General features: G+C 50.7%; 1 protein-coding gene across 4 annotated transcripts in view; it reads left to right on the top strand.

Moving 5' to 3' along the window:
• Positions 1 to 658: 658 nt before the first annotated feature.
• The window catches only part of ZEB2 (zinc finger E-box binding homeobox 2), a 114158-nt gene continuing 96551 nt past the window's right edge, over positions 659 to 18265 (top strand). The window contains exons 1-3 of one of the 4 annotated variants that reach the window (XM_059476469.1): positions 659 to 888; positions 993 to 1091; positions 3798 to 3962. In XM_059476469.1, the coding sequence (XP_059332452.1) occupies positions 3890 to 3962 (73 nt within the window). In that variant the 5' untranslated portion in view covers positions 659 to 888; positions 993 to 1091; positions 3798 to 3889. Of the gene's footprint in view, positions 1092 to 3797; positions 3963 to 4379; positions 6123 to 18265 lie in introns of those variants that run through there. The other 3 variants (XM_059476468.1, XM_059476470.1, XM_059476471.1) reach the window with 3 other exon arrangements.

The raw sequence follows: 18265 nt of genomic DNA, 5'->3' as shown, positions 1-18265 counted from the left end.
TCAAAGAACCTGGATGAGCGCTGAAATGAAAGGGGGGGGGGGGGGGGGAGGAATAAAAAAGCCCCAAAAGAAACGCGTGAAGCATAAAAATAAAAATTAAACCGCACCAAAACAAGCCAGGAGGGCTTATTCGCACTACCCGAACAGAGTTGAGTTTCTAGGCTTTACGTTAAGTTTTTAGTTTTGCCCAGCGCAAGAGGCGAGAGCGCGGAGCGGGGCGGGAGGCGGGGGGGCACCAGCAGCAGCGACCCCGGCCCGGGATCCAGAACCGGCGGGGATCCAGAACCGGCGGGGATCCAGGACCGGCGGGGATCCAGCCTGGGGGCCGGGATCCAGCGGGATCCAGCGGGCAGGGGGCGGGGATGCAGCCCGGGGGAGCGCAGGGGATGCGCGGGGGCACCGCGGGCAGGGATGCGCTGGGGCGGGGGCCGAGCGGGGATGCGGCCCGGGGTGGGGGCAGCGACGCGGGCGGGGAGCGGGGGGATGAGGGCAGGGCCGCCCCGCGGGGCAGGGGGCCCGCAGCCCCCGGGGGCATCGGATGCGCTGGCGGCGGGGCGCGCTGAGTTTCCGCGGGGCGCGGAGCGGCGCGGAGCGGAGCGGCGGGGCGGGGGGCGGGCGCGGGGCGGGGGGCGGGCGGGAGGAGGTGGAATTGCATTTCTGCCGCTAAAGCGTTCGCGGAGACTTCAAGGTATAATCTATCCCAGATCCTTTCCCAGAGAGAAACTTGGCGATCACGTTTCCACATGATGCTCACGTTTGGTGCTCTCCAATTATCCCTCCCCACAAAGATAGGTGGCGTGTGTTGCAGGGTCTCTCCTCTCGCTCGTACAGAAAAGAAAAAGAAAAAAATGTCATTAGAAGAGGCGTAACACGTCAGTCCGTCCCCAGGTTTGTGTTTCCTGGAGTGGCAGAAAGAGATCAGTCCTAACCTGCCCAGCAGGAATAACGGTCCTTCCGACAACTCTTTGCAAGGCTTTTTACAATTTCTCCAGGAGCTGCATCTCCCTTCACCTTTTCTCCTCCACTTCGCGGCTTCTTCATGCTTTTTCTTCTCACCATTTCTGGCCAAAACTACAAACAAGACTTCGCAGGTAGGTTTGGAATTTAATTCCTTTTTCTCTCTTTTTTTTTATTTTCCCCTTCTCTTCTGTTTTTGGTTTTGTTTTTTTTTTTTCCCTCACACCATCTCACGCATCAGAGGGGTTACTTCATTTCGAGAGTATTTTAATTTTTCTGGATTTGTTTATACTTGGGGAGAAAATTTTATTTTTTTTAATTTTTTTCAATCTTTTGAACCGAAACCTGAAGTCACTCCAGCACCGCTCCAGGGAGGGATGAGCAGTTTCGGGGTGCTCGGGGCTGTGCCACCACCACCCCTGCTCCCCTTACCTGTCAGCCAGGTACGGGAGGTGCCTTTTAAAACGCAGCAGCAAAAAAGTTTTCGCGTTAGGAAAGGACTTGGTCCTCCTGCAAAAAAAAAAAAAAAAAAAAAAAAAAAAAAAAACCAAAAAAACCAAAAAACCCTAAACACCCCCCACCCACCTCCTGCTCTTTTTATTTCAGGTTTTACATCTGAGCTCTGAAAGTTTGCAGGTACCTGTTAATGCTTTGCATGCCCTGAGCTTGCAGAGCCAGCCCGGCCGGGCACCGCTGGAGCCCCAGCCCCGGGCAGGGCTCCCCGGCAAAGGATGTGTTTCCCCAAACAGAAAGTTTTGCTGTTTTGTCTGCACACTTGGTTTCATTTCTATATTTTATTTTGTGAAGCCGGGTGAAGTAACACCTTAGCTTCTGGGAGCCTAAAGCAAGAAGTGAAAGTACAGGCTGGAACTTAAAAGTCGTTTAGCAAAAGGAAAATAAAAAATTAAAATTAATACATATTTTTAAAAGCTTGCCGGTGCTCCGGGAAGAAAAGTGTTGTCGAGAAATTTGCAGGTTTAAAATTACTGACAACTTTTTTTGCGGGAGGCTGGAGAGTGGGGAAGGGAGTGAAATGCATTTAAAACAATTCACCATTGGTGGTTTTGCATGAAAACGCCAATTTGCCGAGGCAGGCTGAGGGTCCGGGCTCGCCTCGCTGCCTGTCCTCCCTCCCCGCTGCTCTCCTCTCCTGGCAGCTCCGCCGCGGTGATGCCACCATCGCCCACCCCAGCCTCGGGAATTACTGGCAAATGCTAAAGTTTCCAGCGCATTTCTCAGCCTCTTCTTTGCTCAGCCACATTCATGCACATCCACAGAGCCACCCATTCCCTCTGTCCAGGCGGAATCCCAGGCAGGAGAGTGTGGGTAAACACGCTGACCCTACGCACACTCTCTCAATCTCCCCATCCTCTAACCTGCTTGGAGATTTATTATTTTTTATTTGTAGCCAAGCAGGTTTTATAACAGCAAACGCCTGAGGAGAGAGTTCAGGCGGAATAAAAAGACCCAACAGCAGCACACTTCACTGCTCAGTCCTGGTGTGAAGCTCCAGCAAAGTAAAAAAGACACAAGGGAGAGGAAAGAGGAAAAGGAGGGGGGGAAAAAAAATCTCACTCTGCTTTAAATACATATATATATATTGAAACTGTTGAGTCAGGTAATAATTTTTTGGGTTTTATGCAAAACTCCCAGGGCAGGAGAAGACAATAGATGCGAAGGCGAGGGGGCATCCTGCTCAGGAGAGCAAGGGTTAATTGCCCTTGTTTTACAGTTTGCATCTGTTACATCTTTTATAGCCCCCTGTTTAAACTAATCCTCAAGTCAAAGCATCTTTAAAGCTACAGCATCTTCTTCGAGATGAACTGAGTTTCAGGAGCGTTCTTGCAGCAAACCAAACGCTCCTTCCCCTCTCTCCCTTTGACAGATAGAGCCTCCTGCCCAGCCTGGGCACACAGGCACACTCAGTAGGTCTAAAAGTTTACAAGTTGCTTTTATTTATATTTTTTTTCCTTAAAAACAAAGAAAAAAACCACCAAAACCCAACTGAAGGGCTGAAAACTCTGACAGCGGTAGTTTTGATTTCTGTTTCTTTTCTGGGAAGAAAAAAAAAAATGACACTATGAAGCTTTGTTTAAGTAAGGGGCAGGGGAAACCCTGAATATTGTCAAACTGACTAAAAAGGTGACAGAGGTTTATAATTACACTCCTCGTTGTTAGGGGGAGGGGGAGGTATCCGTGCTGATCTTTACCCCAAAAGGACAGGGGAGAGCCATGTTTCCCTCTCCTCTTATCACTTTGCTGAAGAGCACTTTGTGGGGAGAAAAAATGAAGGCAGGAGAAGGGTAGGATTTCTCGTGAAAAGAAGTTCTAGTGTCAAATTAAAGTACTTTTAGGAGGAAATGGTCCGCCTAGCATTGAGTCAAACAGCCTACTGTAAAAGCTGTGCATTCCCTCATACGGTCATGAGTTATGACTCATTTGAGATGTAATTCTTCTCTCTCTCTCTCTCTCTCTCTCTCTGATCTGCTTTGCTGGTGCAACACACACACACGCAGGGAGGGAGACACACGCACACGCGCTCACACACACACACACACACGCACAGAGACACACACAGAGGGAGAGAGAGAGAGAGAGAGAGAGAGGGAGCAGAAATAAATAAATAAATAAATATATAAATAAATAAAGAAGAAATCTGCCCGGCTGGGGAGAGAGGGGGAGCCCGCTCCGACCGCGTCCCACCTCCCCCGGCACGGCCAGCCTCGCCGTGTGCGTGGATGGGTTCTTTTTCGGGTGCAAACTGGGGTCCCCGTTGGCGCCCTGCGTTTAAATGGGACATCCCGATGCCCACATTGTCGCTGTGTTTGGTCGTTACATAGAGCCTGCGTGCTGCTGCTGCCGCTGCCGCTGCCGCTGCTGCTGAATCAGGGAGTCGAGCCCATGCGAACTGCCATCTGATCCACTCTTATCAATGAAGCAGCAGATCATGGCGGATGGCCCCAGGTGTAAGAGGCGAAAACAAGCCAACCCCCGGAGGAAAAACGGTAAGACGGCCCCCCGGGAAAACTTTTTCCGGCCGGTTCCGCCGCGGCCGCGGGGGGAAAAGGCGGCGGCGGCGGCGGCAGGACGGGGATAGCGGGACGGGGAGGGGGGCACGGCAGCCGGGCTGGCCGCCCCCCAGCTCCCTCCCTGCCTGCCTGCCTCGCTCCGTGCGCGGCGTCCCGCGGAGCGGGCCCGGGGCTGCGCGGCCGCGGAGCGGAGCGGGGCGCGGGGCGAGCGCTGCCGCCGCCGCCCCAAAGTTTGTTGCGCGGGCGCGGAGCGGAGCGGGCGCTGCCCCCGCGGCCCCGAGCGGCGGAGGAGCGGCGGGGGCGGCCCGGCCGCGCTGGTGCCCCGCTCGCTCCGGCGCTGTCAGCGCGGGCCGGGCCGGGGCGCGGAGCGGAGCGCGGCGGGGCGGTGGGAGGCGCGGAGCGGCGCGGAACGAGCGGGGCGGGCGGCCCTGGGAAAAAAACCCGGCAGCGTGAGAACCCCGAGGCGGGCTGGCACCGAGTTAGCGACTCTCTCTCTCCCTCTCTTTCTTTCTTTCTTTCTTTTTATTTTTTTTTTTCTTCTCCTTATTGTTAGGGACTCGAAAATGAAACTTCCTCCTCCCTGATAATTAATAATACTAATGAGCTCTGTGCCCGATTGTCCGTCGCTGCCCTCTCCCCCGGTCCCCGCCGGCCGCGCAGGGCCGGGGCGCAGTGGGACGCGGTGTTCTGGGCTGATTTCACATTTGGCAGCTTTCACTGGTGTGGAGGGTCTCTCTCCGTCTCTCCCCGTCCCTCCCTCAGTTTCTTCCTTTCTCTGCCGGCTGATAGCCGCTTCCCCGCCGCCAGCTTCCCCCTCCCCGCCCGCAGCCCCTCCACGGCCATCCCGGCCCCACTTCCAACAACTTTCCTCTCGAGGAGCCGCAGGAAGGAAGATATTTGTGTGAACCTGAACCCATGCGCTTATAGCTCAGCTACTTCATTTAAGTGGAGAGGTGGAGGTGGAGGGGGGCTGAAGGAGGAGGGGGACGCGCACAACAACAACAACAACAACAAAAAACACAAAGACAAGAGAATGTTGATTAGAAACAAATGATCCTGGCCCCCCCTCCCCTTCCTTCTCTCTAGGTTGTGAGTGTGAGTGTGTGTGTGTGTGTGTGTGTGTGTGCGTGTGTGTGTCTTTTTCTTGTTGTGGTGGAGGCGTCGAGCCATATGGGGGAGTGATAGAGGAATTTTAGTCAGAAACTGTTCGTTATGTTACACTGGCTTTTCCCTTTGTGTTGTCTTTGATCTATTTGCTTGGCTTAGTATTACAAAAAAAAAAAAAACCAAGAAAAAAAAAACCAACTAAAATAATATATTCCGAGCAGCTTCCCAAGGATCCGTTTCTTGTTATCTTTTTTTAAAGTCTCTCCCCCTCCACCACCACCCTTTACTCTTGTGTCTGTCATTATTTAAGGTGGTCCTCACAGAGGAGACCTCCCCTTCCCCTCATCTCTGGGTAATTTAGTAGACATTAAAATTACACGTAATGTTTCCCTCTCCTCTCTTGTGTTTCCTCTGTTCTTTTTATTAAATGTTGGTTATTGATTTTCTAAAATCAATGTCTGTTGTGGGGCTTTTTTCCCTTACAAGTATCTAAAGCACGTTGCTGATCAACTGGATAACAAAAGCTTTGTGTCAAGTAGCCTTTTTTCTTATGTTAAACAGTCATTTTTGAGAGAAAAAGAGAATGAGATTTAAAGCAACGCATCCAGAAGTGCTCTTTTGCAGTAAAGAATATTCTGAGTGTTTGAGGGGGTTTTATTCTTCTTCCTCAGCCTCCTTGCTTTTCCAGGCAGGACTATTAGTTTAGCGTGTTAAACCCATCACATGCTCTCTGATGAGGGGTGCATCTACGTGTTTAATATTTTCTCAACGTGATTTGAGCACTAAAAAACACCCCACCACCACCACCCTTACCCCCCCTCCCAAAAAAAAAAAAAATTCCTGGATGCCTCTGTTTGTCCAGGACACCAGGACCGTATCCTGGTAGTGCAGCCAAGTCTTTGGGAGCATGTATGGAGCGGGGTGGCAGATTCTGGTTGTTCCCATGCAAAAAGGTGTTTTCAGGGAGCTGCACTAACTTGGAAAAGCCACCACACTTGGGGAGACGAAAGTTTAATTGCGATTTTTAAGGTAACCACTTAAAGATCCTGCAAACTTCAAGTGTGTGTGCGCTGCTTATGCGAGGGGCTGAGTTCTCCCTTCAGTGTCTTGCTCTGGCCAAGACACGGGGTGTGTGTTGGGGGGGGAAAGGAAATAATTCCCTACTTTCTGTCTGTCCCCTCTTTCCTCTTTGTGCTCCCCTAATTTGTTTCTTTCATTCATTTCTGAGTGAGAAATGCCCTGGTTCTAAGGAGCAGGTAGAGCGAGGGTGGGTTTGGTTTGTTGGTTGTTTTTTTTTTTTTTTTTTCATTTTCTCTTTCTCGACAAGCACGTATCCAATGCCTTTCCCGTTGGGAATTGCCTAGGATTTATCTGGACTGAGTGGGTTTTTCTTCTTTCCTGGAATCGTGGAAAAGATGTTACTTCTGAGCTTGTGTCTTTGCTGATAACACCAGGAACGGTGATGCTTATCGAACTCGGACAGAAATTCCTTAGAAACGCAGCAGAACCAAAATAAAATTTAAAAGCCACGAAAAACGAAATAAAAATAGATGGTCATGAAGGCAGCGAGAGGAGTGTTAGTGAATCCCAGACACATTACAGACGGGGGGACAAAACAGAACAATCCAACTAATGCCTCAGTGGGCTCCACGCCTGTGCGCGTGTATCTGCGTGTGTGCGGGGATGGGCAAGGCTCGGGATGAGATACCGGGGCTGGATAAAATTACAGCGGAGCTAAATAGGGTAGAAAGGAAGCAGGCTCGGGATTTTCCGAGATAACGGGGTTGATGAGAGCTGCTGGAGTGCAGGAGAGGTGTGCGGGGGGGAGGCGGGCTGAGAGAGGCGATGTGGGAATCAGCGAGGGGTGAGCCCCCCGGGGAGGGAGGGAGCGAAAGGGGGAGGATGAGGAGGAGAGGACCCCGAAAGCGGAGCCGGGGAGGGGGGCGGGAGGTGCGGGAGCGGCAGCCCAGGAATGCGGCGGAGCTCCGGGAAGTTCAGTCAGATGATTCCCAGCGCCTGACTCACTTCGCGGCACTTTCACTCGGGAGAGAAGTGGCGGCACAAGAGGAGGAGGAGGAGGAAGAGGAGGAGGAGGAGAGGGCAGCGAGCCCCCTTTCCGCACGGGCGCCCCGCGGAGGCGGGGGATGCTCCGGCGGCCGCAGCGCCCGTGCGGAGCGGCGCGGAGCGGTGCGGAGCGGGGCCCGGCGGCAGCGCTGTCTGTCTGTCTGTCCGGCCGGCAGCCCTGCCCTGCCATGCCTGATGAGCTGCCTCCTCTCCGCGCTGTTGTGGTTTGGCGTTTGTTGGCTGAGGGTTCCCCCCCCCCCCCCCCCCTCCTTTCCGCTCCCCTCCTCGAAAATCCAAAGTGAAATTAAAATCCCCGCGAAGGGGGTGGGAGGGGGGAAAGTTGTATCTAATTTACCCCAAAGTTTCAGTAAACAGCTCTCTTTGATTCCTTTGCCACCTCGCTTCCAGTTGTAAAGAAAAGGGAGAAAGTTCAATGCTTTCAGGGCGTCTGATCCAAGACCACAGACCAAACAAGCAGAGACGATTAGGCTTGCTCAGAGCCTTTCCCAAAAAGACACCCACCCACCCTCCTTCCAGGGATGCTGGGGAAGGGGGAAAAACCTCCTTCACTCCTCACTTGAAAAAGAGGGGAGATAAAAAAAAAAATTCAAAAAAAAAAAAAAAAAAAAAAAAGGAAAAAATAGTCAAGCCTGCCTGCTGCCTTTAGTGAGTGGGAAGTGAGTCTTGTCTTCCCAGCCTGGAGAAGTTTGGAGGCAGCCAGACGGAGGCCGGGGTGTGGGGAGGCAGCTGCTGGCGGTGCAGCCCAGGTGGCAGCGGGCACCGCGGGCACCCGCAGCGCTCCCGGGGCCGGGCACCTCCCCAGGGCCGCGAATCCGTTGCGAGCAGATTTCTCCGGGACTCGAGACAAATGCGCTGCTACCACCTCCAGAAAAGCACCTGGAGATAGGTATTAAAAATTAATGCCCTAAATGCGAGTGGCCAGGGCGTAATGATTAGCCAGGCGACGTTTTCTCGGTGCGGATTCATGTCCAGGCTGAGCTGTGGCATGGAGCAAGGGGAGGTTGTTGTCTCTGTGTCAGGTCGGATCTATTTATTTTCTTCCGAGTTTCCAGAAACCCAGAGAATTTGGAGATTAGTGGCTGATTTACTGTTTGCCATTTGTGACCATTCGGTAATTACTGGTTTTGCTTATTGCACATGCTTCGCGAGGAAAGTTTTGGGGGAATTTCTAATTGCTGCAAGAAAATGCATTTGATGGCTTGGGAAAGGCGTATTTGAAAAGGGAAGAAAAAGTGATAAGGAAACCATTACAAGTTAATTATCGATAATTATACATAGCCAACTGCCCAAGGTAGGGGAAATATATGATGCAAGCTCTCAGGACAGGCTGGTAATATTCCCCAAGAAAAAATGTGTGTCTCCCTTTAGAGTGGAAAGAAGGGTGTTGATTCTTTTACAGCAGCCCCACATTCATTCCAAGAAATAGGAAATTCTTCGCCTCACAACAGTTTTTGGCATCTGCATTATCCCAGTGCTTTTAAGGTGCATTTTCTCCTCTGTGAAAGAGAACTCTTTGTCCTTTTTCTCTGCAAGACCATGGCTTCCCAAGGTAGACACTATTTTGTGCCTGTCACACAGAAAGGGAGTGCAGGTTTGCAGTGCTCACAGACAATTGATTGTCTGCCCTAATGTGTTTCATTTACATGTTTATAACGTCAATAGTGCTGGGGTGTCCACTGTACCATTCATTCCAGCATTCCCACAAGGGTGCAATTGTCTGAATGGCCAAGTCAGACACCTTTTTGATTGCTCTTTAGTTGTCTTTTTAGAGTATAGAGAAAAAGGAGAGAAGTCTATGATGCAGAAACACTAGTTGAAAATATTTCAGAATTAAACGTCACCATTAAAGCAGATGTGAGCATTAGACAAACAATATATTTTAAATAAGATTCTGAAGGTGGAAACAAATTCAGAATAGTGGAGCTGGTTAGTGCACACGACATCCAGTCCTGTTCCTTAATTTTTTGGGGCTTTTCAAAAATGTTCTGTCGTTTTCATTTTAATTTCAGCCCCTGCAAATGCAGCCACCTCCTAACTCTTTGTATGCTTAACTGTAATTTGCTATATTTCCCCTCCATATTTACATATCTCTGTTTATGCCAACAGCGTCAGCTAACCACTGGGAAAGTCTATTGAGAGAACAAGTAGGCTGGGAGAAGTGTAGACTTAAAAAAATAGTGAGATCCAAATATTTCTCCATCAAGTGGGGTTTTTTTTGGTGAATAAAACGACAATGCCTAGACTTTTCCTTGCAGCAGTTTAACTTACAGAGCTGCGCCCCAACTCCTCACGCCTCCGATCGCCACCATCCCCTTGCGCTGCGAGCTCGCAGCAAAGTGTTTCGAGGAGTTTCCAAGTCCATGAAAGATCACTTTGGAAGGTGTGCTGTGCTGGTTTGATATGCCACCGTGCCCTTTATCACCCGGAGTGGCTTCTGAGGGAGGCGAGGGCAGAATAAATGAGGCTCGCAGCTGGCTGGGACTCATGGAGAGGTGCATGTGTCCATGCACCCATGCGTGTGCTGTGCTCAGGGAAGGGGATGCGGAGGTGTGCTTAAGAGAAAAACCGCTCACACTTCAGGTTAGATTCATTTCCCCCTAAAAAAGATGCTGATCCCAGCAGCTACAATTAATGCAAGTCGACCTGCCCCATCCGTGATCATAAGGGCAAAAGAGCACTAAGTCCTGTAGTTTCTTCTCTGGAGGTAAAGCGAGGGAAAACTTTTTCATTTTCCTTCTCTGTGTAATTTTTGTGGTAATTTTATTTTTTTTAAATGCCTGCTTGTGGAGAGATTTTTTTTTCCCCTTTTTTTTTTTTTTTCCCCTTTTTTTTTGTGCCTAACAGGGAAGACACAGTAGATGCACCGTTAGCTGAACCCCTGACACGGCGGTCTTTTGAATGCCTTAGGTATGATTTCACTTTCGCTCACATCAATGCTGACCTGAATGCCTTTCATATCTGATCCGCTGTGTCTCTCCCAGTAAACATCCCCTGAGGGGAGAACAAAGAAAGGAGCTCTTCTTCTTCTTAATCACAATTCAGCCCATTCACCGCCGGCAGGCTACATTTGCATTCTGCAACAGAAAGCCAAGATGAAAAGGAAAAAAAAAAAAAAAAAAAAAAAAGAGAGTGAGAAGAAGGGGGGAAAAAGCAGAAGGGTGGAGGCTGAGTAAAATAACTTAGGTGTTTGTAGCTGTTTGTTGGGCTTCCCCTAGTTACAAGCCTTATATAGATCCTGCTCTACCCAGCCTTGGCTCTTCTGACAGGCAGATAGTGTTACAAGATGGCATGCCTGTACTATTCATGGCCACTCGCTCTAACACTTGAGGTAGAAAGTGTCAGAGAGGGATCAAATTCTACTCTGAGAAGTCTGTTATAGTTAGGGTCAGGTGTGTGTACTCTCAGCTCTTGACTGCTGCCTATTATTTTGTTTTAATTACTATTATTGTTTACCCACCCTGACCTTGGCGGGACGGGGGTGGCGGGGGGCGAGGCGGGTTTGGCGGGGCAAAATTTCCCCAGATGAAATTTAAATTTTTAATCTTTTTTTTTTTTTTTTTTTTTTTTGCCTGTATTTTGGTGAGGTGTTGGGCCGGGCGCTGTCGCGGCCGGGCCGCGGTGGCCCTGGTGGCCCTGGTGGCCCTGGTGGCCCTTGGTGGCATTGGCGGGGGTGTCCCCGGGCTGGCGGCCGGCCCGGGCTGCCCCGACCCGCCGGGGAAAAGCAGCGACTCAGCGAATCCACCAGAAATGCGAACAGAGCAGGAGGAGGAGGAGGAGAAGGAGGAGGAGGAGGAGGAAGGCGAGATTTGTGGAAGTTTCTGTAGCCGGGCTCCCTCGTGGGGTTTTGTAGTCACGTTCATGTGCGTTTTCTCCCCATCCCTCGGTGTGTGTGCCCCCCATATCTGGCTGTTTGTTTGTTTCTCAGAAGCTCTTCTGTGCTTTCAATCAGACAGTTTTTCTAGAAAAATATTGAGGTCTTTGGTCGTAGCCACTTTTTCTCACCAAGAGAAGGTTTATTTATAACTGGATCCTGCTTACTGAGAAGTATTTAAGCCCTTTCAGGCAGAGCTGTCAAAATTTCCTGTGTTGTTTGCCTCTATTTGCAACATGTAAAAAGTAATATGCAGTTGCTGGTGTTGGAATAACCGGGGTAGTGCAGAAATCTCAAGTGACAAGTTTTCAACTACACTATCTCCTGCCGACCAAACTGTCATTTTTATTTTTTTTTCCCAGAAACCACTTTTAAGATCCTAACAGGTTTTTTTTTTTTTTTTCCCCTCCATCAGCAAATAGATTAAACGTGCTAAAGGAACTTCGAGAGGGAAGAACAGTTTGAACAATGAGAAACGGGAGGGATGTCTTATTTCCCTGTAGCTGCTATGGCAGATTTCACTCATAAGGAGCACACTAACCGAGATGTTACCAGTTGAACACAGGCATGTGACACAGATTCCTGATTTTTTCCCAGAAGATTTACAGAATTTACAAAAAGAGATTATCTCTACACCTTCCACCCTCCTAACCACCCCCATGACCCAAGCAACGGAGGATTTAGGCAGATTTACTTCAGTAAACACCTTTGGACACTTGGGGAAAAGTAGGAGTCTGTTTGCAAAAGCAGGCTTTTGTTAAGTGAGGTGCTGGATAATGCTTTACCAAGCAGCTGCGATATTAACCTACCCAGTAATGCTGGAAAGAGCCTTAACTCCTTCTGCGCTCCGGGGCCCTGCAGGTGGCCTGGAGCGGGGGACCCGCCGTTTTTGGGGGGGACAAGCGAGGAGGTGGCACCGCTGAAGCCACAGCAGCCGCTCAGCCTGACACGTCCCGGCCTTGGTGGCAGCTGAAGCTTTCGGGATCGATCCATCAGGGAGAGACGCGGGCTGGGCAGGGCTGGAGGCATGGATGGGCAGGAGAGGCTTCACCTGTGTGTGTGCCAGCACGCTCTGTACCTGCCCCCTCCCTGTAACAGCACCCAGGCCCTCTCTAGGAACGCTCCCGAGCGCTGCTGAGGCAGGAAGGTCAATTTAGGATTCGCATTCGAGCAGCAGAATAGCTGAGAAGTTACGCCGGCAAACCTGTGCGAGTGAGCTCCCAGGCTCCAAGGAAAGCCAGCAGCTTCCTGGGAGCTTCTCAATCCCAAAAGTGAACTTCTGTTTTTGCTGCTTTCTGCTCTTTTCTGAGCTAATAAGTTACTTTTTTTCTTTTTTTTTTTTTTTTTTTTTTTTTTTTTTTTTTTTTTTACTGGGCAGAAGAATAACTTTCCAGGTGTTTCTTTTTTTAGCTGGAATGAGATTGCTTCATTTGAGGATTTTTATTGTCGAGGGTTCTTTTTTTTTTTTCTTCCTTTTTTGTTCTTTTTTTTTTTTAGTGTAGGTGTCAATGCTAGAGCAGCCACGAATGTGTGAGAAAGCAAAGGGTATGAGACATGACAGAATTAAAGGTGTTTGCTATGTTGTTACCCGTGTGTCAAGCTGCAAGCTCCCTTTGTCACAGCCTCCTGGAGATTTGATAGTGCGGATCCGCTTCCCTTCCAAGTGATGCAGCAGTTTCTGACTGGGGGGGTTTCGTGCTGGCGTGGTTGCTGCTGTTGCATTTGCCTCCCCGAGTGCATTCAAACACCTCCACATCGCACACACCCCGTTACTCCCACCTTACACCAGGGTGCTGTGCTCCCGAGCACCAGGACAGCAGCCACAGCATTACAGACTCTGGCTTGGAGCGTCGTTTGGCAGGAATGTCATCTGCCAAATCATCCCATAATTACGTTTTATGTTATTTGTATGAATGACCAAGCATGCAGTATTCCTTTTGAAATCAAAGGAAGGCTTAAAATGCGTTTTTGAATACTTTCAGACCATGGTCAGGTCACAGTTTGGGAGTTGAATTAAACTGATCTCATTTGTGATCTAATTGAGGTTGGCAACAACCTTAGCAGTAGCAATAACATACAAATACAAATCAAAGAGCAGAATTCAGCAAATCAGATCTTTTGCCTGAATCCTGCCTGGGAGTTATTCTCCGACTGCCAACAGAGAAGTTAAACTTTGTCCCGCTTCTCAGCGGCAGTGCGAGCCTTGCATATTTTTCGGGTCTGACAGGGAAGTTGGGTCGGAGGGATGGGGACACAAAGGCGAGAAGGGAGCTGGTGCCTGCTCGGACAGGAGAGAGGCGCAGCTACTCGTCACGTATGTTTCTGGAGAGCCCAGTGGCAGAAGGCGCAGGAGGCGGAACGGGGGAATACGCTTAGGAAGGGCTAGGAAGAGGAATAGGTGGCTGCAAACAGATCACTCCGAGCGGAAAGTCGAGGCAGCTCCCTTATCTTTACATCTATCGCTGCGGATTCCAGGAATGCAATTACCAGCGCCGTCGCGAATTGTTGACAAATTTCCCCGCGTCTGTCGGGAGCGGCTGTCGCAGCCGCGGCCGGGCTCCTGCGGCAGCGGCCCCGACGTGCGGGCGCTGCGCGGGCAGAGGGGCCGGGGCGGAGCGCGGAGGCTCCTCCGGGGCAGAGCATCCCGGCACTCAGAGTCCCTCTGCCCCAAACTGGGATACCGAGGGTCACATCCCCCCGGGCACGGCATCCCCTCAATCTGAGCCCCCCAGCCCCAAACTGGGATATGAGGGTCACATCCCCCGAGGCAGAGCATCCCCTCACTTTGATCCCCCCACCCCAAACTGGGATACCGCGGGTCACATCCCCTCGGGCAGGGCATCCCCTCACTCTGAGTCCCCCCGCCCCAAACTGGGGTACCGCGGGTCACATCCCCCGGGCAGAGCATCCCCTCACTCAGAGTCCCCCCAGCCCCAAACTGGGATACTGAGGGTCACATCCCCCCGGGCAGGGCATCCCCTCACTCAGAGTCCCCCCGCCCCAAACTGGGATACCGCGGGTCACATCCCCCGGGCAGGGCATCCCCTCACTCAGAGTCCCCCCAGCCCCAAACTGGGATACTGAGGGTCACATCCCCCCGGGCAGAGCATCCCCTCACTCTGATCCCCCCACCCCAAACTGGGATACCGCGGGTCACATCCCCCGGGCAGTGCATCCCCTCTCTCTGAGTCCCCCCGCCCCAAACTGGGGTACCGCGGGTCACATCCCCCGGGCAGAGCATCCCCTCACTCTGAGTCCCCCCCGCCCCAAACTGAGATGCCGCGGGTCACATCCCCCGGGACCCCCTTTCTCCGGAGACCCCCGTCCCGCAGGTGGGGGGCTCGGCGGGGCGCACACCCGCGGGGAGCATCCCCCGGAGCGGAGCGGAGCGGGCTGGAGGCGCAGCGCTGCGCTGGGGCGGGGGCGTGCGGAGCCGCCTGGGCCCCCCCGCTCCGGCCGCGGGGCCGAGGTGTGAACCGCCTCCGTGGGGCGGGGGACGGGGCACGCTCAGCCCCGCGGGCCCCGCCGGCGCTGCCGAGAGCAGCGCTCCGGGCCGAGGTGCGAACCCCTCCCGGGATGCCGGGCCCCCCTCGCCGCCCCAAACTCCGCTCCCGGGAGGGGAAGGGGCGGCTCGGCGCTGCCTGCGCTCCTCCCGGCTCCGGGGTTTCGAGTGTGTCCTCAAGTCCCCCCCAACACACACACACCGCACCCCTCCCCTCCTCCGGGTCATTATTTTCTTTGACTAAAACCTGTTTACTCGCCTCTTTGTTTTTTGACGTTAAACGAGTTTCTATCTCCTGCTCCTGCGGATCTCTAAGAAATAGATAAACCATTATATTTCCCCCTTCCCCCCCCTCCCGCTCGTATTTTAAAGCAGCGATCCTGACAGCAGTACTATTATTGCACTTTATGTTTTAGTGGATGTTTGCTGTTGCTAGTTACAGCAACACTTATCATAAGACAGCAAGAAAAGAGTAGTCCCTGGTAATTAAAGTAATGAAATATTCATTTACTCTACCTTTTCAGTAGTCTCACAAATTAGGCTGCTACATTTAATGCCTGCACTGCCTCTGTTTTTATTATAATGGCAGCTTTCGCATCTGCAATTAGGACTAATTCTGACAGTTACAATTTCTGAGGGATGGTAAACAGTGAACGAGATGTGCAGCAGTGGTATTACACGTGAAAAGCCCTTGTCTCTTTAACCTTGTTGTTTTTTTTTCTCGCAGAGGTTACCTTTTCCCGATGGTGCAAAATCGACTTGACATAACTGTTCATCAGTTTCAGGGTTTTCCCTGGAGGTATTTGCATCAAATCAGCCCAGTCAAGCTTCAAGTTGAAATTGGCAGCCCAGAAACTGACAGGGTAGGGACTGGGAAAGAGACAGCTAAAGTGCAGGCAGCGAGCTGACAGCAGCGGCGGGCAGGCAGGGGGAGAGGGCTCAGCACCCGGGGCTGCCGCCCCCCGCTCCCCCGGGTCCCCCCCGGTCACCCCCGGGTCCCCCCCGGTCACCCCCGGGTCCCCCCCGGTCACCCCCGGGTCCCCCCCGGTCACCCCCGGGTCCCCCCGGTCCCACCCTGAGCCGCCAGCGAGGGGCCGAGCGCTGGGAGCCGGCTGGGCAGGGGGTGTGTGCGCCAAAACCCCCATAAACTGGGGGGAAAAAAGTGTTGGGAAAAAAGAGGGAAGTGCCGAGCTGAAGTTGCTGGCACTAACAAGCTTATTTTGCTGCGGTTCTTTGCCGGAGAGATGTTGCGCCAGGACTGTTAAGAGAAGTGACGGAGGGAGTTGTTAATACCAATGAAAACATATTTTGATCAGCTAAAAAAAAAAATATCCAACCCAGGGAGACGTTGATCTGCAAAGATAATTGCATTAGAATCAAAACAAACATTTCCTTGAATATCTTATTTCATTTATCCTCTGTCACGGGGAGGAAGGGGTCTCCAAGCAGGACAATGTGAAAATTAATTTTTAATAGATTTTTGGACAAATTGGGATCATTCCCTGTGACACCCTTCCCACCCTGAAAGAATTTTACTTATTTGCAAATAACTCCAAATCTGATGTAGTGTGGAAGAGAGCAGCACACCAAGGAACAGACAACACCACCAAGACCCACTGAGGGTCACCTCCTTAGAGGTGAAAAACAGCAAAACTGCTTTACTTTCCTGAGGAAGAAAGCTGACAATATATATATATATATATATTTTCTCCCTAAATATATATCTGTAGTCTTTACCAGATGATTAAAAATCCCTCTCACTTTTCCTACCAGACTTGTGCTAAACTAAGCCTTGCTTTCAAACAGTTTTTCAGCTGTGTGTGTGACAGGCATTGGCTGATCTGCTGATGCCCATTCGACAGGCACTGTTGAGCTAAAGTGGTGTGACGGCACAGTTTTGTTAAGCTGTGAACAAAGGGCTGGAGATGCCTCGCTGGCATCATCCATGTGCATATTGGCCTTGTCACAGTTTTGCTTGATTTAATGCTCTGTTTATTCCTAGATATTAGAACTTAAATTCCAAACAATATGTTTTCATATACTACACACAAACTTTATTTTAAAAGCTTTTGCTCCTGAGGACCAACATCCATGTGGCAAACGCTTAAAACGTAGCTCCCAGAAAAATAGGTGGCCGGTAGCCTCTTAACTGTTATCCAGTTAAAAAATGGGATTTCAGTTTTAAAAAGTCTTAGAAGGGTAAAAGATTTATTTCTTCTTTGATCATTTGTTGAGAGTTGTTATTTATTTCAACAGTGGATTTTCTTATAAGCTCCTGAGGAGAGGTTACCCCGTGTGCAGGCAGGGCGCGGGATGGACTTTTCCAGTGCCATATCATCCCAGCGGTGTTGCTGGGATAAAAGCAGTGTCTTGCAAATACCTGTAAGCACAGTCAGGGCGCTATTGACAGGCAGAAAGACAGCTGGGTTAATGGAAGGTAGCAGGAAACTGGATTAAGATTAGAATATATATCTCTATGTTCATTAGGTGGCCACAACTTTGTATCTCAGCGGTTCATCAAGAGAAAACGTGAGCACGCAGAGCTATATTTAGGCTGGGTTCTCTTCTCTTAGACATGCCGCAGGCTTTATCTGGAGCAAGTTTCAGGGTTTTTTCTCCCCTTCTTCGTCGCCTTTCTGAACTCCCTTCAGGTTTGCTGCAAGTGTTTGCTAAGAGATTAGTCAGGCAGCTTCCATGGTGGAGGTAGCCCTGGGAGGCAGCTCGCTGCTGGGAGGAATGCTCAGTAGGTCGGTGCATGAGGATAGAAGGAGCTGCCCAACTGAGGCCAAGGATCAGGTATTTTCCTCTTTGTCTCCTACCAGAGACAAAGTGCTTATGGAAAGGTTTGTGGTGAGACATCAAATCCCAGCAGGAGCACAGATGTTCCCACTTTTACAGGCTTACCAATGAACATTTCAGCTTAAACAAGTTTATGGAATAAAAGATTTATTTCTTTTTCCTTAGTAGATGCAGCTTCTTAGTTGGGCTGTGCAAAGATTTTATCGCTCCAGCCACTCAGGGTCCTTTGGTCCAGGGCTGTGAGTAGGGATGGGAGAGAGGGAAGGAGGGGGCGGAGGGAACGTACAGCAAAATGAAGGTATTCCTTCTCCAAACAGTGCAGTCTAGAGCCTAAATCTGAAATTGAATCTGCTGAGCAAAACCTGTACAATTTTTCTACCTGCCCTCAGTCTGCTTCCTTTCAGGGATGACAGTTTTACTAACTGAAATGAATGGGCTCTCTCGCTCCGGTACCTTTCCTCAGTGCGCGTTTACATCGAGTACTTCAAACACTGAGCTGGCTGATATATGTAGGGGGACAGCTTGCACAGAATAAGCTTTAATGGTTAATTTTTGTATAGCTTTATAAATGAAAGGGACTTAAACCTACTAGCAGTATAGATCACAAGACCTTATGTGGTCTATTCTTCTCTAGATGCACAAGAGATTTACGTGCCTAAGTCCCATAAGAGTTAATGGGAGTTACGCATGTAAATCTCTTCCACAGTGAGATAATAGACCCTTTTATGTATGGATAGCTGGATTCTTACAAAAATCACCTACTGAACAGTAGACTTTATGCCCTGCCCTCTTAACAAATATTTATAAAGCGAGCAGGCCAGCAGATGAGACCAGGAGCCCCCCAAGTTGCCTCCAAATCACAGAGACTCCTGTGCTCCCATGGAGACCGTCCCAGGTCTGTCTCATCCCCTTCCT

This window comes from Ammospiza nelsoni, chromosome 7, assembly GCF_027579445.1.
Source record: "Ammospiza nelsoni isolate bAmmNel1 chromosome 7, bAmmNel1.pri, whole genome shotgun sequence".
NCBI lineage: Eukaryota > Metazoa > Chordata > Aves > Passeriformes > Passerellidae > Ammospiza > Ammospiza nelsoni.
This window is presented reverse-complemented; position numbering and strand designations above follow the sequence as displayed.